The 25,505-nt window shown below is 40.3% G+C and overlaps 1 protein-coding gene across 2 annotated transcripts in view; it reads right to left on the reverse strand.

Moving 5' to 3' along the window:
* Positions 1-25,505, reverse strand: part of CPED1 (cadherin like and PC-esterase domain containing 1) — a 281,289-nt gene that overhangs the window by 38,312 nt on the left and 217,472 nt on the right. For both annotated transcript variants that reach the window (XM_036328853.1, XM_036328852.1), the window contains 2 exons: positions 15,547-15,664; positions 7,134-7,270 (listed from right to left, as the gene is read on the reverse strand). In XM_036328853.1, the coding sequence (XP_036184746.1) occupies positions 7,134-7,270; positions 15,547-15,664 (255 nt within the window). The remainder of the gene's footprint in view (positions 1-7,133; positions 7,271-15,546; positions 15,665-25,505) is intronic.

Genomic DNA, 25,505 nt, shown 5'->3' on the forward strand with positions numbered 1-25,505 from the left:
GAGTATAAATGAAAGCAGAGTTTACATTTTTCAGTTAAGTTTGCTTTGATTCAACATGATTACACATCACAAAACCTATACATATATGCAAAAACCTAAAGATAAAATAACTCATATTTGGATAAATGTAGAGTTTAAAAAGAGTCCCACATGTACCTGACCTCCATACCCAAGCAAGTATGCCATAGAAACGGGATACAAATGCTTCCAGGAGAAACTTTGTTCCATCTCCCCCCACAGACAAGTCTCCTGTTCACTTCGCTCAAGTAAAGGTAACTGTTGACTGAAGTATAGAAAGTACGGTCCTGCTCAAGTGCTATTGGGAATACTGGTCAAAGTTACTGGAAACTTGAACCCTTTTTATTTATTTATTTTTTAAAATATATTTTATTGATTTTTTACAGAGAGGAAGGGACAGGGATAGAGAGTTAGAAACATCGATCAGCTGTCTCCTGCACACCCCCTACTGGGAGGATGTGCCCGCAACCAAGGTACATGCCCTTGGCCAGAATCAAACCTGGGACGCCCCAGTCCACAGGCCAATGCTCTATCCACTGAGCCAAACCGGTTAGTGCTTCAACCCTTTTTAGAATCCCAGTTAATGTGCGTCCTGTTCCTTCCCCACAGGTGTGCATGCATTTCCAAGTATAGTCTGACATTCATCAATGTAACACAGTAGTAAAAAGATGTAAAAGATCATAATAAGGACATAAGGAAACTCAGTGGAAAGAAATGGCTACTTGGAAATTCCAAAAAGAGCGTAACACTTTTTCAAGTAGTTGTTTCCAATAACTCTCACTTTTCCAGTCCAATTCTGTTGCCTTTTAATCTGATCCTTCAAAGAAAGATAACTCAGTTCAGCGCATCCCCAAAGCTGAAGCTGGCCTTGCTTAGGGTATAAAATAAAGTTCTGCTTTTTGCAGCATGACATGTTTGTACTACTTATTCCTGGTATAAGTGGAGCTCTAGGATTCTCACTGCAAAAACCTATATTAATTGAAAGTCTTCAGGTTAGTAAGGCTACTATTCCATTAGAATATGCATGTTTAGGTATGTCTGCAAATTCCCATAAGCCAAGATGCAAAAATTAGAACATACAAAAAAATAAGACACTCAGAGTCATCTCTAGTGCCTACCTAACCTGCTTGGTCTGTTCCCTCCATCCTCTGTTCCCTCCAGTGAGAGGGGAATCAAAGAAAGCACTGGGCTTGAGTGATAGGACTCTCACCATAGATTCTTTTTTGGGGAAAATAAAGGTTCTTATTTTTTTTAGTTGAATTACACTATTTCAAAGCAATGTGATTGGTAGATTGTCTGTCACTACCATTTTTAGCAACTTTTCCAGAACCTGCGTGCCCGGGTCAGGTACCTGCCTCTGTGCTTCTCCCACTTCTGCAATTATCACAGAATGCTGTAATGACTGTGTCTCTCATTTGTCTCCTGTTAGAGATTTAACACCTTGGAGGAATATGATGTATGTATGGACTTAGAATAGACTCTCAGCTCAACAAAAGCTGGATGAATGAACAACATGACATTGCAGGAATTACAGAAAGTATTTTGCACTTACCTTTGTTAAATTGGACCCTCCTCTGTGGTAACATGTTAGGGTTACCTGAGATTGCAAGGTTTCTGATACAGGACAGTAGAGTTACTCTGATAGGTTTTTATAAAACAAAATCACTTTGTTTGATTGAATCAAAACTGTAAAAACAGAGGCTCTTACTACTCCATAATCCTGCTCTCCTCACGTATATGTGAAGTGATTTTCTGTATAATGTTGTTCATATATCATGTATCTTTTTCTGAATGTGTGACATGGTTGAAAGAGTGAAAAAAAATCAGTATAAGCAGTATATAAGGTTTTTAAGAGCTAAAATATTTGTTACTTATTTTTGTAATTGGTATGCTTCAACATTTATTTGTCTTTGAAATAGAAAATTCTGGGTAGGATGGAAACTTAATTATCCCAGTAATGACAGATCAGAGTTTCAAGATCACTTTGCATATGTATATTATTATCATAGAAAGTGAAAAATAGAGGCACTGGAAAATCTTTTGCTAAACTACTCCTATTCACAAATGGAACTTTTTTTTTTTTTTAACAACTAAGTACTTTATAGTTATTATTTTATGTCTGGGAAGCTTTTTATTTCACTATCTATTTTGAAAGATACCCTTGTTGGATATAGTAATATTGGTTTCAGATTCTTGCTTCCCATTATCTTGAGTACTTCATGCCATTTCCTTCTGACCTGTTGAATTTTTTATGACAAATCAGATGACAGCCTTATGGGAATTCCTTTGTAGGAAACAGTTTGCTTTTCTCTTGCTGTCTTTAAAACTATCTCTCTGTCTTTATTTTTTGGCATTTTAATTATGATGTGTCTGGGTGTGAATCTGTTTGGATCCTTCTTGCTTGGGAATCTCTGTGCCTCCTGAACTTGTGTGACTTTTGCCTTCATCAGGTTAGGGACGTTTTCTGCCATTATTTCTCCAAACATATTCTCTATCCCTTTCTCACTTTCTGCCTCTCCTGGAATACCTGCTATGTGAATATTGTTATATTTCATGTTGTCCCACAGCTCCCTTAAGCTGTCCTCCTGTTTTTTAATAGTTTTTTCTTTTTGGTTCTCTGATTGAGTGAATTTTTTCTACCTTATCTTCTAATTCACATATCTGATCCTCAGCTTCCCCTAATCTGTTATGTATTCCTTCCAATATGTTCTTTATTTGTGCTATGGCATTCTTTATTTCTGTTTTCATAGTTACTATATATTTTCTCATGCTGTTGAGCACCTTTACCATCATTAGTCTGAACTCTCAGAAAAATTTCTTATCTCCATTTCATTTCTCTCTTCTTCTGGAGAATTCACTTGTTCTTTTATTTGGGGGTTGTTTCTTTGTGTCCTCATTTTGGGTGCCTGTTTGGGTTTGTGACTATGTATTAGTAGATCTGCTATGCCTCTCAATCTCTAGTGCAGGACAATGTCAAATGTTGTTTCTGACTAATTAGATCAGGCAAAGACTCAAAACCTCCAGAAACTGCTTCTGCTTGCAGACTGATTGGATATAGTCTGGAATAGCTCTCAGGAAATTGCCCACAGGTATGGTGAGAGTTTTTCCCAACAGGGTGGGGGCAACTGCTTCTGCCTGGAGGCTAGCTGTTATTCTCAGTCTTTTAATGAGCTGCAGAAACTCCACACTGTGGGGCAAGGTGTTTTCCAATAGGGTAAGTCAACTATCTTCCCCTAGGCAAAACAACTTAGATACCAATTGTCTGCATGAGAAAGATGACTTCAGCAGTGAGAGGAAATGACTCAGCACAGGAAAACAGGGGTCTGCCTTCTCAGCTCTAACCCCAGAATCCCCAACCCTGGCTTCTGCTCACACAGCTCCAGTCCACTCTGCCCTCCCTCTGCCAGAGCACAAGGATACACAGGGAATTTTGTGCATTGGCCCTTTAAGGGGGTGTCTGCATTTCCGGCTGTCTCTTCCTGGCAGACAGCAAACCTGCTGCTTTTCACAGCTAGATATTATGTGGGTATCCTTAGTTCTGGTGCTCTCTGCTGGGAGGCTCAGTTTGGGAATTAGACCCCAGAGTTCTCAGTGGCAACCCCCTGCAGCTGAGATATCTCTCCAGAACTTCATTTGCAGTCTGTGGGAGCCTGGCCAACCCTTTCGCGCCTCCACCCCTCTTACAGTCTCTATGTGGTCTCCACTTCCCATCCTCGGTTATCAGGGTTCTCTCCAGTTAGTGTCCAATTGATTATTCAGGAAGTTTTTCTGTATTTTAGTTGTAATTCCAGTTTGGTCCTGGGAGCATGTCTGTGCAGCATCCACTTACTCTCCCGCCATTTTTAATCTGCATAGTTATTATTTTAAACTAGAGGCCCAGTGCACGAAATTCGTGTACTTGGAGGAGGGGTTCACCTCAGCCTGGCCTGCACCCTCTTGCAGTCTGGGAGCCCCCTTGGGGGAGGTCTTACTTCTGGCTTAGCGGTGCTCCCCCTGTGGTAACTCACTGATCACCAGGGAGCAGTTCCTGCATTGAGCATCTGCCCCCTGGTGGTCAGTGCGCATCATAGCAACTGGTCATTCCTCTGTTTGGTCAATTTGCATATTAGCCTTTTATTATATAGGTTGTTTACACAATTATTTCTGGATTGTGTGGTGTATGAACATATGCACCTGCCTGTATATTACAAAGTTTTCTGATTCTAAGTATAAATTATCTTCCTTAGGCTCTTCCTCCTAGCATTTCCACTGTTCTCACTCTTGTTCTGATTTATACATTTTAAAATATGGGTTTTTGGCTTTACAAAATGCTCACACATTGTAAAACATTGAAAATAATACAGATAGTTAGACAGATCTCCTCACCTATCACCAACCCTTCTTTACTACCGAGTCTGTTTCATGGGCACGTGGCTTCAACAGTTGCATGGGTCCTGTGCTTGGTTCATTGTGCTGCTGTTGACTTCTTGAAATTCTTAATAATTCTGAATACAGAGTCCTGCATTTTCATTTTTCACTGGGCCTTGAAAAATTTGTAGCCAGTCCTGTCAACATCCCACCCTCTTTCAGTCCTTACCTCTTATGTAATCACTCTGAACTGTTTGCTACTTCCAGAAATTTTCTGTGTATGTAAGCATGTTTGCATTAGTTTTTCCATTGGTGGGGTTATTCTATACATATTCCACACTTTTTCTTGCCTCCTCAGTGTTGCATGACTGAATTTTTCCATGAAACAGCCTCCATCTCCCTAGCACCCATTTCCTCCTTCCCTCAGGCAGTCTCCATACCTCTACAGGATGAGCTTTCTAATTCTGGTTTTGCCACTACTCTGCTTAAAATGTAAAATGCTTCCCTGTTGTGTATAGAGGAAATTAGCATCCTGGCAAACAAAACAGATTGTAGGACCATTGCCAATGTACTGGTGAATTGAGTTTCAGAGCATGCGGGTCTGAAGGACAACTCTGTACTGTGAAAATCTCCAAGATAAGTCTTTTCTGCAAAGAAGTCAGGTCTCTGCTCCTATCACCTAATCTGATCATAGGCCTTTATTTTTAGACTTTGCAATATCGAATCTGTCTAATAGGTAGGAAAAAGTGATCTTCCCTTTTTCTTACCATCACTTTGTAAAGTTGCGAATAATTAACTTTAAAATTAGCAAAGAGTATTAGGGACTTCATGTCTGTGTGCCCCAAAATTCATATGTTGAAACCCTAACCCCTATGTGATGTTATTAGGAGGTAGAGCCTTTGGGAGGTAATTAAGTTTAGATGAGGTCACAAGAGTGGAGGCTAATCCCAAAAGGAAGAGAAGGAGACCAGGGCTCTCTCTCTCTCTGCTTTGTGGAGACACAGCAAAGAGGCACCCAGATCTGGGACTTCTCAGCCTTCAAAACTGTGAGAAATAAGTATCTCTTTAAGCTACCCAACCCGTGGTATTTTCTGATAGGAAGGAAGGCTTTAGCTTTCTATAATGTTGATTAATCTACAGCATAGGATTAGGTCATGTAGACTTACTATTTTATGAATAAAGAAAATGAGTCTGAGAAAAAATGTATACCATGTCCAAAGCCATGGAATTTAGCGATGAACTTAAATTGATATCTCCTGCCCTTCAGGTTAATGGATTGTGACATTTTGGAATTTTCCTGAATCCTCTAAATTCTGAGGTCAGAATGGTATTCTGAAAGAGTTTAGAGAAATCTGATTGTATGGCAACAACTACTTTTATTGCTTCCAGTCCTGCATTTCTAAGATATCAAGGTTCGAATGTCCAAGTTGGTGGTTAAGAATGCCTGTATAGTAGCCACTCACAGACCTGTGCCATCATGGATGAATTAACCTCTGAGCTTTAATTTTCTGAAGTGGAAAACAGTAGATATAGTATCTACCTCACAGAACTAGATTAGAAATAAACAAGATTTTAACTTATCGGATTATGCAACAAATATTTATTCAGTGACTATTATGTATCAAAAATTGTGCTAACAGTGAGAGTATGGCAATGATTCACACCCATTTCCTGCCTTCATGGACCTAACAGTCTGGTTGGATGTAGGGTGTCAGAAAGCACCATAGTTCCTGTACAGAAGTAATGCTCAGTTAATAAAAATATTTATAAATGTTTTCCCTTCCTTCCTACTTTATCTTTAGATATAATCTCGGTCACAGAATAGGGTGTTTACATTGTAATCACCATGGAGAAGTCCATCCTTGGCCCTGCCCTCTCACCCCTTCATTCTTCTGAAATTATTTGCTAGTAGAAAATATAAACTGAAAATATGAAAACTGTCATACATCCAGTCCTGTGCCCGTTTCTTTATGCATTAATAGAGTTGTTTTTAAATCAGTTTTTGAACTCAACCTTGTCCATATGTAAGAGTTTACAAACAATTTTTTTAAGGAAATGCCCATGTAATCGACGAGCTTTGAAACCTGGATGAGGCCTTGTTACTTCATGGTGACCAAGCATCTCAGCCTATGTGCCCAGTTCACACGTCTGAGAGCTCGGCTGGAATGGACCTAGTCAGAGTGCACCTCGCAAGAAGACTGCATGGCTAAGAAACCAGCTCAGAAGCCGCACCAAAGGAAAGGCCGCCTAAGGAGGACCATGCGAGCCCTGCTCGGGAATGGGAAGGAAATCGCAAGGCCAGTGTGCAGAGACCATGCCATGCTCTCGGTCAGCTCTAGCAGAAGTGAGTCTGACATGCAGGAGGACTGCACGCTTGTGTGAGCCGCAGATGTCTGTTTGGCCTGCTGTGCTCTGCTAGGGTTGCAGTTGTCAAGGCCAGCTGCTCCGCACGGCCAGCTGTCAGCGGACATGGCGAGCTGTTACGACTTTGTGCTGAGAAAACTACCATGGAATGCGACCAGCACAGGATATGACTTTAATATCCTCCATCTGTCAAGTAGACGTATTTGTAAATAACAGCATGCTTTTGCGCAAGAATTGTTAAAGCTCTTCTATGATAACATTTACACAAGTTAAAAAGCCAATTGCATGGTTAGGCAGGCTCTGCAGAGTGAGAGGGCAGGGGTTGGTCTGGGAGGTGCGACTGATGGCCACCGGTGCTGTGGGTGGTGTCAAGGAAAGGATTCCCCCACTGGATCCAAACCTACCTTCCTTGCTCCCAGGCACTGCTGCAGCTGAGGCTTAGTGAGGACACCATACTGGCAGTCGTGGGGCTGCCACGTTATTTCTCTCCAGTCACAGGTCCGATTGTCTGAACAACTAAGGCAAGGCATGATCCACTGGCCTGGAACAGACACCAAAACCTCCTTTGGTTCAGTTTCTACTGATGAAATGACAGTTTGCAAGGGACCTTGGGGTTCAGCCGTGGCACACCCTCCCGGAAGCTGCGGTGAGAAGACCACTCTTGCCATACTAATCGCGTGGAGCAATGCGTGGCCTCTCTCCAACCAAAGGGAGTCTCGCTACACAATGATCTGAAATGGCACAGTTCATGCTGAAATCAAGTCTGAGTTCAGTTCTGTGAAACCGCGCACTTATACAAAGTCTAGTGATCAGGCACTACTCAATTAAAGAGCATAAATAAAAAATAATTTTAAAAAATAGTCACATTTTTAAACTGTAAAATTAGACCCTTAGGACCAACGTAGGTGGGGAGCCACGAATATTGAGGTAGTTGGTCATAAATAGTGATTAATTTAACTCATGCTTATGTGAGCAATCCATTAAGAAAATTACTTTTATATCCTGATAATTTATTATTTTGAAGACCAGTTCCTTAATTTGATGGATGTCATTTTTGGTGTGAATCTCTTCACCTCTTTTTAGCTCCGTTGCCTTTATTTCTTCAGCTGTTAGATGAGATATGTAGTGTTCTCACTTGATTGGTGTGAGGATTTACAATTAATGCACCAAGCACAGTTACAATATCATACTCATTTTTGTTCCTAGTAGACTTCAGGCACGAAGTAGGTCCCAAGCTTTAGTAAATGTGTACAAAATAAATGAATATTCTCAGTGTATTTAAGATCTTTTCTATTTTATTGATAAGGTAATATGCATCCAAAACATACTAAATGTAATAAGTCAGTCAGAGAAAGACAAGTATCCTTGTCTTTCTCTGACTGACTTAGTGTGAGTAGATACATTAATAATTTATTAGAAAAAAAATCAAGAAATGACTTGATTTTTCCTTGTTTGTCTTTTCAGAAATGGAGTGTGCACTAGCACATTAAACATGAAGTGGTCATTTATCTCCTTTGTGGAGAAGGAGACATCTCCCTGATGTCTACAGCAGTAATATGCTCTGCCCTAAAGGCTTGCCTGTGTTACTACTAAATGTTTCTCTTTAAAATACTGAGGAGATAAATATTCCCAGGAACTTTTGAAGTTTGAAAGGAAAAATTTGAACAACGTTCTCCATGCTGGCTTTGATTTGTGGCTCTGCTAACAAAAGTATCAGGTATTACGTTGATTTTAGCTGGAAGAGTTTCTCCTTTCGGGGGATGAATACGGTGCCATCTGCACTTCACGACCACGGGGATGTCCGGGTTGTGTATGCGGGTGTGTGTGAGAGGAGAGCTAGTTTACGTCTTACTAATACATTCTTTCCCCTCACAGAAAGGGAAAAAAGTGCATCTACATTAAGAGAGAGAAACTGGGGGAGATAAAAGAAAATATTACTCTCTAGGATTATTTTAATTTAGTACATTATTGAAGTAGCTTCCCTATTAGATGTTAGATGCTATTAGTGTTAAAAATATCACAACAACTTAAAAAATAACATTTTCATAGCACCTGGAAGGTGCTAGGGATATTCTAAGCACTTTTAATAAATTATCCAATTTAAGCCTCCTAACTCTGATGCTAAACCTCAAATATTTATAATCAGACAAAAAGTTTATAATTTATACAAGTCAAATAATTATAATAATAAGTAATGCATAATTAAGTAAAAAATTACCTGTGTGATCCTGAAAGAGTCTGGGCTTTGGAGATACACACCTGGGCTCTGCCTCCAGCTAGCTCTGAGGATCTCAACACCACACAGAAGGGCCACCTGGAAAGCTTTTTGAAATCACCCATGCCCGGGTTGTTTGCTAGGCTCATTAAATCTGAGCTGCTGGGCTGGGTATGGGACTCATGGAGTTGTGGGTTTTTTTAAAAAAATTAAATATAGTTAAGTTTATTTTCTCTAATTCTTTTTTTCTTTATTGTTGAAAGTATTACATATGTCCCCCCTTTTCCCCCATTGGCCCCCTCCAGTCCAACACCCCGCCCCCCAGGCCTTCAGCAACCTATTATCTGTGTCCATGGGTTATGCTTATATGCATACAAGGTCTTTGGTTGATTAACTCCCACCCACTCACCCTCCCCTGCCTTCCCTCTGCGATTCTACACTCTGTTCTATGCTTTCATGTCTCTGGATCCATTCCGCTCATCAGTTTATTTTGTACATTAGATTCCACCTATGAGTGTGATCATGTGATACTTGTCTTTGACTGACTTATTTCACTTAGTATAATACTCTCCATCATAGAGTATTTTTGAAATGCTTTTTAGGTAATTCCATGTGCAGCCAAGGTTGAGAACAACTGTTTAACTTGTATAGGTTACTTAATTTTCTCTATATGGAAAATATGTATGCACCTGCCATAGTGCCTGATACCTAGCAATTGATGAATACATTTTACCCCCCCACCCCTACCTTAAGTAAACCATGGTAGTTCAGAATAAAGAAAGTGTCATGGGGGCAAGAGTTGTCTGGAAGGTTCCATGGAATGCATAAACTGAAATGAGGTCTTATGGATAGACAAGAATTGGACATATGGAATCAGTGGTGTTTAGGGGCAGTGATGGCTGGACCTGAGAGAAGTGAGGCAGAAGAAGTGACTATATGCATTGGAGAGAAAAAGGTCTGCTGGGTGAAAGGTGTTTCCACTTTCCATATGTAGAGTTTAGTGGTATTATTAAAAGATACAACACAGAAAGTGTTAGGAGTGTGCTTGTCTCACCCTCTGACTCTCTTGTATAAATTTTTCTGTGCTTTTCATTCAAAATATAACTTGCTTTCTACATCTAATTTTTCCTGGCACACAGGGTTTGTGATCCATAATCAACTCCTTCACCTCTATGCTTGGCCTCTTCTAATTCGATGTGATTTAGACATAGCCTTAAGTTTAATGTTTGTTGATTAATTTCTCAAGAAAACCTCCTTCTGGAAGTGACTTTACTTCATAGAGATTTGCATTTTGTGAACATATAGAACCCTCTTGGATGGGGTTCAATGGGCCTTGGGTCTCCTCCTCTTTCAGAAATGAGGTAAACTGAGGCCTACAGCGTTGAATGACAGAAGTGAAATCATGCGTTCATGACAGGGCTGGGCCAGAACTGAGGCCTAGAAGTCTCCACTTTGCTGATCCTTTTATCATGTTGAGTTAGGTCAGCACAGAATCACCAGCTGAAAATGAAATATGGCCTAACAGTGTCATCTGTGGCATTTACAGGAAAACCCATAAATAGGTTTTTGTATTTTTTAAATGAACTTATCTTTCCTTCAAATACTTGAATTTATTCAGTGGGTTCATGTGTTGACAGAGATTATTTTTCAAACAGAAAGATTGTTGATTTTCTTTCTAAGAGGATGGCAGGATGTTGGGGACATGAAGGTGTTTCTGCTAATGAGATTATATTTAAAGGGCTCAGCTTTCATCAGATCCTTGAATATCTAAGAGCACATGCATCCTCTCCCACAGACACACTCCTCTCCTCCAGCCCTTCACTGGCAGCTAATTTTGCTTTCTTTGGTCACTTGCTGCTATGGCTGAAGAGACAAGTGGCCAAATAAATACAAGCACAAAGGTACAAATATGGGTACAATTAGTTTTGGGGGACGGGGACAGACAACTGATTGGGTCTCTAAAATATTGGTCCCATTGATTCATACTACTATATATTTATACAGCCCTAACACTGCATTTTTGTATTGGTTAACAATGCCTTTTTTTCAAGTTAGTAATACTGCTTAAAAGATACATCTGCAGGACTGGAGTTCCTTGACATCTTAAATGATACCAGCTCTTACCTAAAATTGTCAAAAAGAAGGACATAAATTCTATGTTCTGTATTTAAACATTGAATGAATCAAAGCTGTGATTTCTGAAATAAAATATGACATATGTTTTAGGGAAAAACATTCTGAGGCATAAAACTGCCTTTTGTGAGAAGTTATTTGATTTATAATTATAGCTTTGTATTTAATGAGTTAGATTTCTGCCATTTAAGTGAATGAGATCAGGCAATATAATGGAGAAAAAAATTAACTTTTGGATTTAGGGCCACATTGAGATATAAAATCACATAGGTGATAATACTAATTCTAGATTTTATAATGCTATAAAGTAAAGCAGTTTTTACTTAAAAATAAGGTCTGATTAATGCTTTTGTGCACATAGCATAAAATGAAATCTGAACTATTTTCCTTAAAGGTAATTCTTATTCAATAATCATTGTATACATCTCTTCTTTCTCCAAATTAGAAGAATTATTTTTTCCTTGTGAAGTAACAGATTTTATTCTTAGGTTGTGTCTTATATTTAAATTACTTTCTAAAGGTTAGAAATCCACTAAAGAATTGGAATATACAGCCACTCAAAATTATATTAGCTAGTGTTATAGAAAAGACATTGTGGCCATCATTACATTGGCAAGGTGAAAGAATGGATCCGATTCTGCCAAATGCCTGTAATGGGCTGTGAAAATCAGTTTTTGGAAATAATCTGTGGCCTAAAAATATAAGAAGCTAAGGCTAGGGCTCCTAAGTAAACTTCCTCCTGTGCTGTCAACCATGATAACTTCATTCAACAGAAGGGAGTCCTACTATCAAGGAAGGAAAATGATCTCCAGAAGCAAAAAAGTCCATTCTTGCAAAAAAAAAAAAATTATATAGATAGAGATATATATAAAAAATCCGTTCTTGCAAACCACTGTCCCCAGTCTCACCATTTACTTTGAATACTTAGGACCTCAAGGGCCGAGCATTTATCCCTGGTTGACTGTGCCTTGGCTGCACACAGTCTTCTGTGGAAGGGAGGAGAGCTGGGACATGGTTTTAGTTCAGCAACCATTTAAAGAAAAATTTAAACCCTCACTTGAGGATATTTTTCCATTGATTTTTACAGAGGGCGGAAGAGAGAGAGAAAGAGAGAAATATCGATGTGAGAGAAACACATTGATTGGTTGCCTCCTGCATGCACCCTGACTAGGGCCGGGGCTGGGGAGGAGCCTACAACTGAGGTATGTGCCCTTGATGGGAATCGAACCTGGGATCCTTCAGTCTGCAGGTCGATGCTCTATCCACTGAGCATACTGGCTAGGGCAGTTCATCAACCATTTTTAAATCATGTATTAGACACTGAAAGGTGAATAAGGGACAAACTCTGTTCTAGAGAAACATGCAAACCAGGGCGGTCATTAGTAAAAATGTATTGCTAATGCGCATTTGACATACGAATCATATATACTGTACCGGACGTGGGGACGTACATATATGAGTACTTCTATATGTATACATTAATTGCATTATAAAACAAAAAAAGAGTGATTAGATAAAAAGTAAATGTGCATATATTTTAATCTTTGCTGGCTTCGTCCTGTGCCACTGACCATTCAGATACATCATTCCACTTTACAGACTACTAATTAGAAAAAGAAAGAGAAACGTGTAAATGAAGCACCTGAAACAATGAGGTAAGTGCTACTGTAGACATGTGCCCAAGGCATTCTGGGAGCACAGAAGAGAAGCTAATCTGGGGGTGGGGCAGTAAAGAAAGGCTTCCTGGAGAGGAAGATAGAGAGCATCAGAAGACCGAGGCCAAGCTGGGAAGGCTGGTAGGAGAGGGAATGGCATGGACAATAGCCTGGAGTCCTGGGCAGCATCATTGGCATAAAATGAGGCGGAAAGGCTGGGAGGAGCTGGGAGAGACAGGAGGATCAGATGATGGAGGCCTGTAATAGTCAGATGAGGATGATGGGCTTGCTTGGGGAGTCAGTTTGGGGGTTTCTGTAAAGAAGCCTAGCTACTCAAGTTACCAGAAGGCTCCTGTTCTGTGGGGGCCTCTCCTGTGAGGAACAGGCGTAGTCACAGCTCCCCATCAGGGCCTGGCCGAGGTTCCTGCAAACTTAATGGCCACGACTTCCGGAAGAATCTCAGTAATGTATCTTTGACTTCTTGTTGAAGAACTTTTGGCTTGGTTCAGTAGGAGGAATGGAATTAAGTTGTTTTATGATTCTCATAAATTGTCATCTGATTAAAACAATACTTACTAGACTCATTGGTGTCTCTTTTGTATACAAGAGTATCTAACTGTATCTCACTTCACCAAGAGAATCATGAATTATACCACCTGATGCACCGTAATGGGCAAACCACTCTTTATGCCCTGACTGGAATTTATTATTTAGAACACATGTTCAAGGATGCGGTACGCCCGTGCTTGTTAACTGGGCGTGCCAAATTGCGATTCGTCCTGCCCATTTGTGAAACTCATTTCCCATCTACACTGTGGTGTGAAGTTCATGGCAAGGGTAGAAAAGCTCCTGAGTATTTTTTCAGACTTTTTAGATGAAGGGAGACCTGGGGTCAGGAGGCCAGCGTGGGAACCAGGAATCTTAGAGAAGATGACCCCTGCACCTCTGCTGGCCTTGGAGGCATGCTCAGTCCCAGCTCCGGCTTGACCCCACTGGTCTCCACTGAAAGAAGCACATTGCGGGAGGGAGGATGCGGGAGGGGGCTGGGGCTGTGGGAGGGAGGCTGCGGCTGCGGCCAGTGGCACCAAAGTCTCTCACTCATGGTCTGCTCTCGGCTTAGGCAGGTCTGAACTCTCATTTGAATTGGACATCATAATTTTCCTGCCTCTACTATGCTCAATATATGGGAGACATTATTAATCTTCCCAGAGACCTTTTTTATAATTAAAGAACATGATTTAAAATGAAACATGTACCTTTCAGAATGGCTATCATCAATAAATCAACAAGCAAGTGTTGTCGAGGATGTGGAGTAAAGGGAACCCTCATGCACTGTTGGTGGGAATGCAGACTGGTGCAGTCACTGTGGGAAGCATTATGGAGTTACCTCAAAATATTAAAAATGGAACTGCCTTATGACCCAGCAATTCCACTTCTGGAAATATATCTGAAGAAACCCAAGACACTAATTCAAAAAAATGTATGGATCCCTGTGTTTATTGCAGTTGTTTACAATAGCCAGGATTTGGAAGCAATACAAGTGCCCATCAGTAGATGAGTGGATCAAAAAGCTGTGGTACATTTACACAGTGGAATACTACTCTGCTGGAAAAAGGGAAGAAAATTTTACCCTTTGCAACAGCAGGGATGGGCCTGGAGAACACTATGCTAAGTGAAACAAGCCAGTCAGGGAAAGACAAGTACCATATGATTTCACTCATATGTAGAATTTAATGAACAAAATTGAACTACCAAGCAAAATAGAGACAGACTCACAGAGAGCAGGCAAACAGCTGGGGAGAGTGGGCCTGGGAAGGGAGGGCTTGAGCAAAAAAAAATAAAAAATAAAAGGTAGAACTCATGGACATGGACAACAGTGTGGTGATTGCAGGGGTGGAGGGAGATGGATGGAGGCAGAAGAGGGCATAGAGGGGATAAATGGTGTTGGAAAAAATAAAATAAAGTTAAAAAATAAAATTAAACGTGTATTCTTTGCATTTCTTTGATTGACAAGATCGACAGATACTTATTGGTATTTCGTGCCTACTCTGTAGAAATTATAGTGGGAAGTGGATTGATACAATGTGAACCAATGAGACTCCTGCCCTTGTGCAGCTGACAGCCTGGGAACACTGACATTACACAATTAATTACATACATAATCATTTAAAGACTCCACTATGGGAGAAAAGCACAGGGTGTTATGGGACACTATAATAATAAAAGCATAATATGCTAATTAGACCAAACGACCTTCCAGATGACCATGCTATGACACCCACTGGCGCCAGACCAGCCAAGGCAGGTGCAATGCTATTGGTTAGGGGCCTGGCCATCGTCCCATGATCGTCTGGCAGGGGAGGCCCAGGCCACCAACTGGTGAGCTGTGGTGGGTGGGTGGGGCCTCCCTCTGCCAGGGAAGCCCAGGTCCCGGGTGCCAGAGGGAAGCTGGTGCCAGCAGCCAGGGGAAGGAAGGCCTACTCTTGCACCAATTTTGTGCATAGGGCCTCTAGTATCGAATAAGGAAACAAATCAGAGACTCAAGGAAGACTGTGGTATAGTCATGTTTGAGCTGAGATCTGTAGATGAATACGAATTATGTGGGCAAAGAACAGAGGGTGAAGAGAAAAGTAATTAATCAAAATATTTCACATATTAAAACAATGCATTTACATTAATTACATATGCTGAAGTTCATACTAATGAAAAAGTGATTTATTGTCTTGAGCTTTGTGTATATGGATTTAAAAATAAGCATATACTTATCTATATTAAAGTTTTTTAAAGAGATGTGATAGCCAGTGTGATAGTCACCTTTTGTGTCCCCAGATGGACAAGTTTTTAGTTTGGGCTGTGAAATGGCTTCAATGTAGTCAGAAGAAATAGGCTGCAACCCACAGGCTTCCTCCGGGTGAATCAGCAAACCACAATCCTGAATTCAAATGACAGAAATTAGTTGTCATTGAAATAAACCTTCCCCATAGTAATAAAAAGCAAGACCTTTTGTGTGCCAAATAATATTTATAGATAAAAGGGAGCAGTTCTTGTTTACTCTTCTTAGCATATTGACTTATTGATTGTTGTTTGTGCTGTAAGTAGCTTCTTACATTAGGGGATCCGTATAAATTCTAACGATAATTTAATCTTTATTTTGCTATTGACATTCTTGTATTGCTTTGCCAATTTTGAAAGAAATTCATGCAAGTTTTACTTTGAAAACCCGTGTGTTGACACATTAAAAATATAACATACTATAAAGAGGATGCTATTATCTTCTAACACTGAGGAAAAGACAGTTAACGTGAGAAGGAAAGTGGAGGATATTCTAGAAGAAGGCTAATTTCACAGATGAATTTTATTTCAACACTAGAGGCCTGGTGCAAGAATTCATGCATGGGGGGGAGTCCCTAGGCCTTGCGAGCAATCAGGGCCAATTGGGGCCTGCCTGCTGGAGGGAGGAACAGGGGGAGGGACCGCAGGAGGCTGGCCACTGGCCCAAGGAGGGAGCCGGCCCTTGGCCTTCCTGGGAAAGGAGCTGTGTCCGCCGCCACCCACCCTCGGTTCCCTGTCCCAGCCTGGCCTGCCAGCTGTGGGTGAGGGACTGTGGGAGGTTGGCTGCCTGCAGGCGGTTAGCTGTGGAGTGCACTGACCACCAGGGGGCAGCTCCTGCATTGAGCATCTGCCTTCTGGTGGTCAGAACACGTCATAGTGACTGGTTGACTAGTCATTCCAGTCGTTCGGTCATAATGGCCACTTAGGCTTTTATATATATAGATTTCTTAATGACCCATGGTATGCCCTAAATACAATTAAACACATATATTTTATTCGGAACATATTCATGTCTTTATAATAGTCGGTAACATCTCCCTGCCATGGGTATCATTGTGGAGGCTTGTTCCTTACTAAGAGCTGCCTTCCTCAGTCTGATGCTGCTGTGAGGAACAGCAGTTTGGAGCTCTCAGGGACCTCTTCCCTCCTCTCTTCTCTACTCTAGCAGGTTGGATCACTCTAATTTTTTCTTATCGGATTTTTTAAAGCTATCGGCACCTATACCTGCCCTGTGTCCTTCTACCCTGCCTCACTGGTTCCGCTGCCACCTTCTCACAGGGTCTCCCAGTCTAACACAATTTAGGGTAGGTTACAAATGCTGCACTCTCTGTTAGGGATGCTCTCCCTTAATTTTGCATGGAGAGTATCTTCCAGTGTTTCAGGTCTCAGCAAGGCCTTCTTGAAACTCTAGCACAAGGATGTATCCCTGTTTTTGTCAATGTCAGCACTGGTTGTTTCCGTCTTACTGTTTCCGATTGGCAATTAGGTTTGGTACTTGAGTCTTTTCCCCTAGACTGAATACTTCACGAGAACACGTAGTTATTTAACTCAGACATACACCCAGTACCTACCACACAGTATGAAAAAGTAAATATTTATTGAATGAATAAAAGGTTAGCATAGTCTCTTTTCATGTAATAAATTCTCAATAATGGAGGGAAATAACTGGTTTGAGCTCTTCTTTGATCTGTAACTCTGCGTCTAATGAGCAATTTCTAGTCACCTTCCCTCACACTGTCCAACACCCTAATCCCCAGCTCAGATTCCCAGGACTCATCCAAAAAGGTCCAGAATGTTAAGGGGTGAAAGGCATGGGGTGGTGTATAGACGTCTTGAAATCTTGATTCAGTAAACTTATTTTCATTTTTAATTCATGACTGAAACTGGACTTTAGGATACTTATTAAAGATTAGAAATGTAATTTGTATTAAAGTATTCATTATCACAAAGCAATTAAAATAACACTAAGTTTATAATGCGAGGAGGTTTTAGTGTGAAAAATCATCTATGAAAGAGGAGTATGTGTGTGTGTGAAATCTATCTATACATTTATTTTTGGTGAAGGCTAACCTTTTTGAAGGCTAGAAAAAAAATGTCATCATGCACAATTAAGATTAAAAAATGTTTATATAAAATGTGATGGGGGGCAGTGAAAAATAATTACCATTATACACTGCTGATGGGAGTGCAAATTGGCTCAGCTACTTTGGAACACAATTTATACCAAAATTGAAAATTCACAGACCACATACTCTTGAAGTCAGACTTTAGAGTCTACTCCAGAGAAACTCTCATGAAATGCATAGAGAACAGGCATAAGGTTAGAACTAAATGAACTAATGTGGAGAGATTTCTAAGACACACAATTAAGAAAAACCTAAAGAACATGTTTTGTTACAGAACAATGCACACCATATGAAAAACAACATGACCAGGCCACAAAACCACCTGCATTTATGCACTTCAGACTGAATTGTGCTTAAATATATATATACACACACACACACACACACACACACACACACACACACACACACACTCTAGAGGCCCGGTGCACGAATTCGTGCATGGGTGGGGTCCCTCCGGATGGCCTGCAGGAATCGGGCTGAAACCCAAAGTCCAACGCCACCTGCAGCTCCTACCTGATGCTTCTGCTCATCCCAGCCCCACTGTGCCTGCTGTGGGCTTGTGCCCAATCCATCCGGATTGGGAGAGGCTTGTGCTGCCACAGCAGTGCTCACCAGCCATAAGCCCTGTGTCTGGCACCCTCCCAAGGGGAGTGACCTGCGGGATCGGGCTGAAACCAGCTTTCCAACATCCCCCGAGGGGTCTCAGATTGTGAGAGGGCGCAGGCCAGGCTGAGGGACCCCACCGGTGCACGATCGGGCCAGGGAGGGACTGTGGGAGGGCTCCAGGGCATGTCCAACCCATCTCGCTCAGTCCTGATTGGCTGGACCCCAGTAGCAAGCTAACCTACTGGTCAGAGCATCTGCCCTCTGGTGGTCAGTGCACATCATAGCGAGCGGTTGAGCAGCCTTAGCATATCATTAGCATACTACGCTTTGATTGGTTGTTTGGTTGTTCTGCCGTTCAGTCTATTTTCATATTACTCTTTTATTATATAGGATATATATATATATATAATTCATTATAGGCAATCATATATATGCAAATGATGTTGAAATATTTATAAAAGTCTGGATTTATTAAGCCTTTGCCTGATAATTTTTGTTTGGGGTTATGTGATGTGTATGTTTGTGATCACATTCTAATATTCGTCCATAGGGGATTAGAAAGAGAGTCCAGGTTGCAGCTGCTCATGTCCTAGTCTATGCTGTTGAAGTGTTACCTATAATCGGCAAACAGCAGTCAATGAGAAAGGTACACTGTTATATATGCTGACGGCTTGCGCTGTGGGAACCAAGCTCAATCACTGATGATAATTTAATCTTTATCATCAGCGAAGGACATAGGACATAGGTAGGTTAGTGTTGCCTCCTTCTGAGGAGACCACATCTGAACTGAAGGAGGCAATAACCGGGAGATGAGAATTCCAAGAAGAAATTCCAGAGGCCATGAGGTGGGAAAAGGATTTATCTGACATCTTATGTAAAAACCAACAAACAAGTCATAAAAAAAAAAAAACCAGATACGCTGACAATCTATATTTTAATAATTAAATCATGTAATCTTGACATGGCACCTCCAAGTTTACCCGTGATAAACATATGACTCAGAGGAAGAATGATTCATTCATAATGGATTCCTAAGTGTTGCGGATACATCTTTAAAATGGAAAGATACTGATTTAATCTCTACAACGTGTAAGGTGCCATACTGACAAGGCAAGGCCCTGACCTCAATAGACCCAGTCTAACTCGTATTCAGAAGTTTCTGCTAATCTTGAACCGAAATCAACATCTTCTTTGTTCTAATTACCCGCAGGTGTAGCTTAGAAAAACTTACTGTGGTAATGCAGAAGCATGTTCTGATCTGACGTTCAAGCTGCTGAAACAATGAGTGGCAATAGAGCATGATTATGTCTTAAAATGTTCAGTGTTTATCCTTTCTGAATACCAAGGACCCCACATATGAGCCCACGCTAACAGAATAAGCATCATGTGGAACACAGAAAAGCATAGTGTAGGTGGAAGCCAGGCTGAGTGAGCGCTCCTGTTAAAACAGGGGCCTTGACTCTGTGTTTGATCCCATGTTTCCACCTCAGTTTGAAGTTCCCATGGGGCACGTGCTGTGCAACAGCCTGTAGGCCAGCCCTGGTGGTTCTAAGGAAATAGTCTCAGCTCCAGTAAATTCCAAGATAAGACAAGAACCAAAGCAATGTTGCAAAGGATAGACAGAGCAGAGACTGAGGGAGGGACAGTAGATTTTGAAGTCAATAAAATTTAAAGTCACACCTTCTTCATGAAACTAGGCCACCAACTTACATCGTACACGAGAGTAACCTCAAAATGGAAAAAAAGACTTAAATGTAAGTTGTGAGACCATAAAAATCCGAGAAGAAACCATAAGCAGAAAAATCTCAGGCATCTCTTGTAGCAATATGTTTGCCGATACCTCAGCGGGGGCACGGGAAACAAAAATAAACAAATGGGACTACATCAAAATAAAAAGCTCCTGCACAGCAAAAGAAACCATCACCAAAATGAAAGGGAGACCACTGCATGGGAGAACATATTTGGCAATGATACATCTGACAAAGGGTTAATATCCAAAATATATAAGGAACTCATACAACGTAACAGAAGGAAGACAAACAGTCCAATTAAAAATGGGCAAAGGACCTAAATAGACACTTCTCCAAAGAGGACATACAGATGGCCAAGAGACATATGAAAAAATGCTCGACATCACTAATCATTAGAGAGATTCAAATTAAAATGACAAAAGGTATCACCTCACACCTGCCAGAATGGCCACCATCAACAAATCAACAAATGACAAGTGCTGGCGAGGATGTGGAGAAACAGGAACCCTAGTTCACTACTGGTGAGAATGCAGACTGTTGTAGCCATTGTGGAAAACAGTATGGAGTTTCCTCAAAAATTAAATATGGAACTGTCATTAGACCCAGTGATCCCACTTCTAGGAATATAGCCTTAGAAACCCGAACACCAATCAGAAAGAATTAATGCACCCCTATGTTCATAGTGTTATTGATAATAGCTAAGATATGGAAACAGTCCAAGTGTCCACAGATGAGTGGATAAAAAAGCTGTGACACATTTACACCATGGAATACTATGCAGATATAAAAAAGAAGGATCTATGACCCTTTGAGACAGCATGGAGGGACCTGGAGAGTATTACGCTAAGTGAAATAAGCCAGTCAGAGAAAGACAAGTATCACATGATCTCACTCATATGTGGAATCTAATGAACAAAATAAACTGATGAACAAAATATATCAGAGATATCTAAGCATGGAACAGAATGAGGAATCTCAGAGGGAAGGTGGGGGGTGGGGTGGGTAGGAATGGATCAACCAAAGAACTTGTATGCATATATGCTTACCCCGTGAACACAGACAATAGTGTGGTGAAGGCCTAGGCAGGGCAGGGGGAATGGGTTCGGCATGGAGGGAGTCAATGGGGGAAAAAGGGGATAGCTGTAATACTATCATCACTAAAGATAAATTTAAAAAAATGAGATCACACCCTCTATTCTGTAGTTTAGGCCAAATAATATGCTATTATATTCTGTGCTTTCTTATGAATTTCTCCTGAGCACTTAATCTTTGTTTTCAGCTCTGATGCCATGTTCCTTGATGTTCTGGAAAGTTAGGGGAGCCTGCTGGATATTAATCATTTTCTAGGTGCAACCAAGCAATGTTACTTTTTTTTTTTTAATGTTGAATGAAACAAAGTGTATACCCAATACAGACTCAGGTCCATAGAGTGGCCGACAGAGTTGAGGGAGTTGGAAGAAAAGGCAGTACCAGTATATCTGGGTGAACTTGAGCACGTTTTATGGGGAAAGAATAGCGGCACACCGCGGAAAGCGCACCCCTGTAAGAGTCGTGCTTGTGAGGTTAGTCCTAGCTTTGCCATGAACTGGCTGTGTGATACTAAGGCCCCTGATCTCATTGTCTCGATATAAGAGGGTGAAAGGTGGAGAGAGAAGAGGGAAAAGTCACATAAAATGATCTCAAGTGCTGCAGCAGACAATGTGAGGCGCCTACACCATGTCCATTCTCCTTTCTTCCCTTCTACCATAAAGAACTTCGTTTTTGTTGGAGGTAGAAATATATCTAGCACTCAAAAACAAACTAACCAACCAACCAAAGAAACAAACAAAAAAACCTTGATTTCCCAGTCTCCTTTGCAGCTGGGCATGGCCATAGGACACAATTCTAGCCAAAGAAATGGAAGTGGATCTAGGCTATAGATTTCTGGGAAAGTTTTGCTTCCCTCATGTCACTGTTTCTTGGTTACTCTGTTTCTTCTTACGGATGCAGATGAAAGACAGACTTTGGGCTGCCTACTTCTGCACTTCTTACTATGGAAGAAAAACATACTCCCACTTGGTCAAACAATCATGGAAGATGCAGCCAAACTTCTCTCTTTCTCTGAGAGTCTTAAGAAACCTTTTCTTTTCAGGCCATGTGAATCTTTTTTACTATTTCTTTAGATCTTAAAGTAATTACCTCCACTAATTAAAAAGAACTTAAACAATTTTGAAAGGAAAAAACTCATTAGTATCTCTCATTTCTTTCTTCTCTGGTGTTATTAGTAATTTGTCAACTTCAGGCATATTCAAGAAATCGAATGACAGCCTTTCTGGTCTAAGTGTCATTTCTGAGTCTACATACATGCAGAAGGTAATATTTAGCAGCATTGGTTCAAGTGGCATTAACCCCCGAGAGCTTCACATTTAGAGCGTATTATTTTGCTGGAGACTTCACGAATCCCTGAGTGGACTGACCGTCAGAACTTGCAGTAGAATGCAATGAGATCATTAACAGGATTTCCTTGTTCAAACATGTGCAGAATATATATGTTTAGTATATAATTTCAAAAATTTACTTAACTTCCCAATAAGGGCACGGGTTCAATCCCCAGTCAGGGCACATACAAGAATCAGACAGTGGATGTATCAATAAGTGGAACAACAAATCATTGTTTCTCTCTCTCCCCTTATCTCTCCTTTCCCCTCTCTCTCTCAAATCAATATAATATTTTTTAAATATACCTTAACTCCCTGTGGCACACAGCTTCTTCCAGAAGACTCCATTTCATCCCTGTTCCTTGGTTGCTGCTCTTTCCAATATGTCAAGAGTGACCTCTCCAATTTAACAATCCTGGCATGGTCACATCCTCCGGAAAGGCTGTTCATTTTCCTTCAAAAATGAGGTTCCTGAGGCTCTAATTTCACTGTAATGCTCCAAAGGAACACATTATTTTTTGTCTTCACATTGCCTCTGAATGTAACAATTGCTTTCCTTGTAGTGTAATCACCCAGCCACAAAACACTGAGGAGCCGCATGATTTACAGGACTAGACACCAAGTGAACATTCTTAGGATAATCAGCTGAGGCAAACACTAGCAATAAGTAATTGTAGCATAATCCATCTGAAATCATCCTTTACATACCACAGTGGTCCTAAAACGGGAGGTTTTTCGTGAGGAAAAGAGTGCAACTCATATTAAAAGAGATTTATATCCTTTAGGGATGGCAACTTGGAAATATCTCACAAATGGAATTAAAATGCTGAGAATTTATCCTACAGAAATACGTGACAAAGTCTGCAAAGATTCATGTGCAAGGAAATTTACTAGAGTGTTTTGTGTCAAGAAAACTTGATACAACTCAAGTGTTCATCAGTAGGGAACAGGTTAAATAACTCATACATCCGTATAATGACATATTTTATAATTCTTAGAGAACAAAGATGCAGGTGAAGATATGAAGAGATCTAGAAGACATACTATTAAGGCAATAAAGTAGGTTGTAGGATATTATGTATACCATGGTCCTATTTAAGCAAAAATAAAGTGATATATATATATTATATATATTATATATGCTTGACTGTGCATATATAACTTCTGAATGATACCAAGCAACTCTGAACAGTGGCTCTCTTAGAGATTAAGGATAGTAGGCCAGAGATGGGGAAGTAAAAATGAACTTTTACTTGTTTTTGAAGATTTTGCCATTAGTATTAATCATGCATATATATATTAGAGAGAGGAAGGGAATGAGAGGAGAAAGAGAGAGAAAGAGACATTGAAACACTGATTGGTTGTCTTAACTGGAGATTGAGCCTGCAACTTGGGTGTGTGCCCTGACCAGAAATAGAACCCACACCCTTTTGGTATATGAGACATGTTCCAACCAACTGAGCCATAAGGGCCAGGGCATTTGAAAACGCAAATTTAAGGAAAGAAAATAAGATTTAAAAGAGTAAAGTGAAATAAGAGAAAGCCAGGGAAGGACTGACAGCTCCTCGGAGGTGTACTAGTTTCCTAGGGTGGCTGTACCAGATGCCACGAACTGAGGGCTCAGAGCAACAGAAATGCACAGTCTCACAGTTCTGCTGCCCAGAAATCTGAAACCAAGATGTTGGTAGGTTTGGCTCCTTCTGAGGGCTGGGAAGGACTATGGACCAGCACAACCATTGATTACCGGCCTGTGTTCACAAAACTGATAGTTTACCAGAGGAAACATAAGTAAAAGGGGATCAAGTAAACATTCCAAGGTGGAAGGATGAGCATATGAAACATTTTTGGAACGGAAAGAAAACATGGCCATTCATTAATTGTCAGAGTGGATAGTGTTTGGAGCACAAGATAGGAAGTGAGTACAAATCAGTAAAATTATTTTGGAATCATGATTATCATCCTTGGCTCATTTTAATTATACAAAATTTAGGGTTATGGCAATGAATATTTCTTGTTCTGTTTAAAAATTCTTATCAGATAAATCTCTAAGCTCTATGCCCTTTATAAAACCTATAATTTTTTTTTTTACTAAGTAGCTGCCCTTTTAAAAGGCAGTACAAAATTAAACATCTTTACTGAGGAATAGAAGACATTTTTACTTTTATTTAGAGTTTGTCCTCATAAAATATTTGCCGTAAACAACGTTAACCTACATAATTGTCTGACTTTGAATTTAATGAAGATTAGAAGCGAGCTAAGTCATTCTACTTTGTGCAGATGGGATCTCTAAAAACATTGATTTAAAAATGGATGCTTTTCCATGCTTGATGTTATCCCGCTTTAGTAAGAGTTTATAAATACATTTTAAATTTTAATTGTTTTTTATAATATTTATATTTAATTAATTTTTTAGAATAGAATTTTTAATTTTTAAAATCTTCATTGTTGAGAATATTACAGATGTCCCCTCTTTTCCCCCAGTTCCCCCCTCCATCCAGTTCCAATTTTTTTAAAAAAAATAATGGAACTTGGTGTTGGGTTGCATCATTATACATGTGGCTTAACTTGGTATTTATATTTGGAGTTCATACCCTTACTTATAACACATTAGAGTCCATGTAGTAATGAGCCCTCATATACCATAACACTATTGTGTGTTTCTTTTCCTAAGCAAATGTCAGCTGAAAAGTGGCCATACATTATATTACTTAAGAATTTTAGGTTAGTCCACCATGAACTCAGGGAAAAGGAAAGTTGGAACAAATTATAAGCAGATGAATTAGTTCTACTCAATTAAATTTATTAACGTGAATTAATATTTAGAATACTTCTTTATATTGCTCCTGCATTCCAAATGCTTGAACCAACACACACTTTTCTCTTTTTTAATCTAAATGGCCTCAAATTAACCAGGTGGGGCCAGCATGATCCTGCTTGCTGAAGTCCATTCCAAAAGGCACTCTCTATTCTGAATTCTGAAACACAGACTTGTCTGGGCTGTGGAGGATCTGGACTGAAAATCTAGTGAGATGGGGCCT

The sequence above is a fragment of the Myotis myotis genome, unplaced genomic scaffold (assembly GCF_014108235.1).
Source record: "Myotis myotis isolate mMyoMyo1 unplaced genomic scaffold, mMyoMyo1.p scaffold_m19_p_11, whole genome shotgun sequence".
Taxonomy (NCBI): domain Eukaryota; kingdom Metazoa; phylum Chordata; class Mammalia; order Chiroptera; family Vespertilionidae; genus Myotis; species Myotis myotis.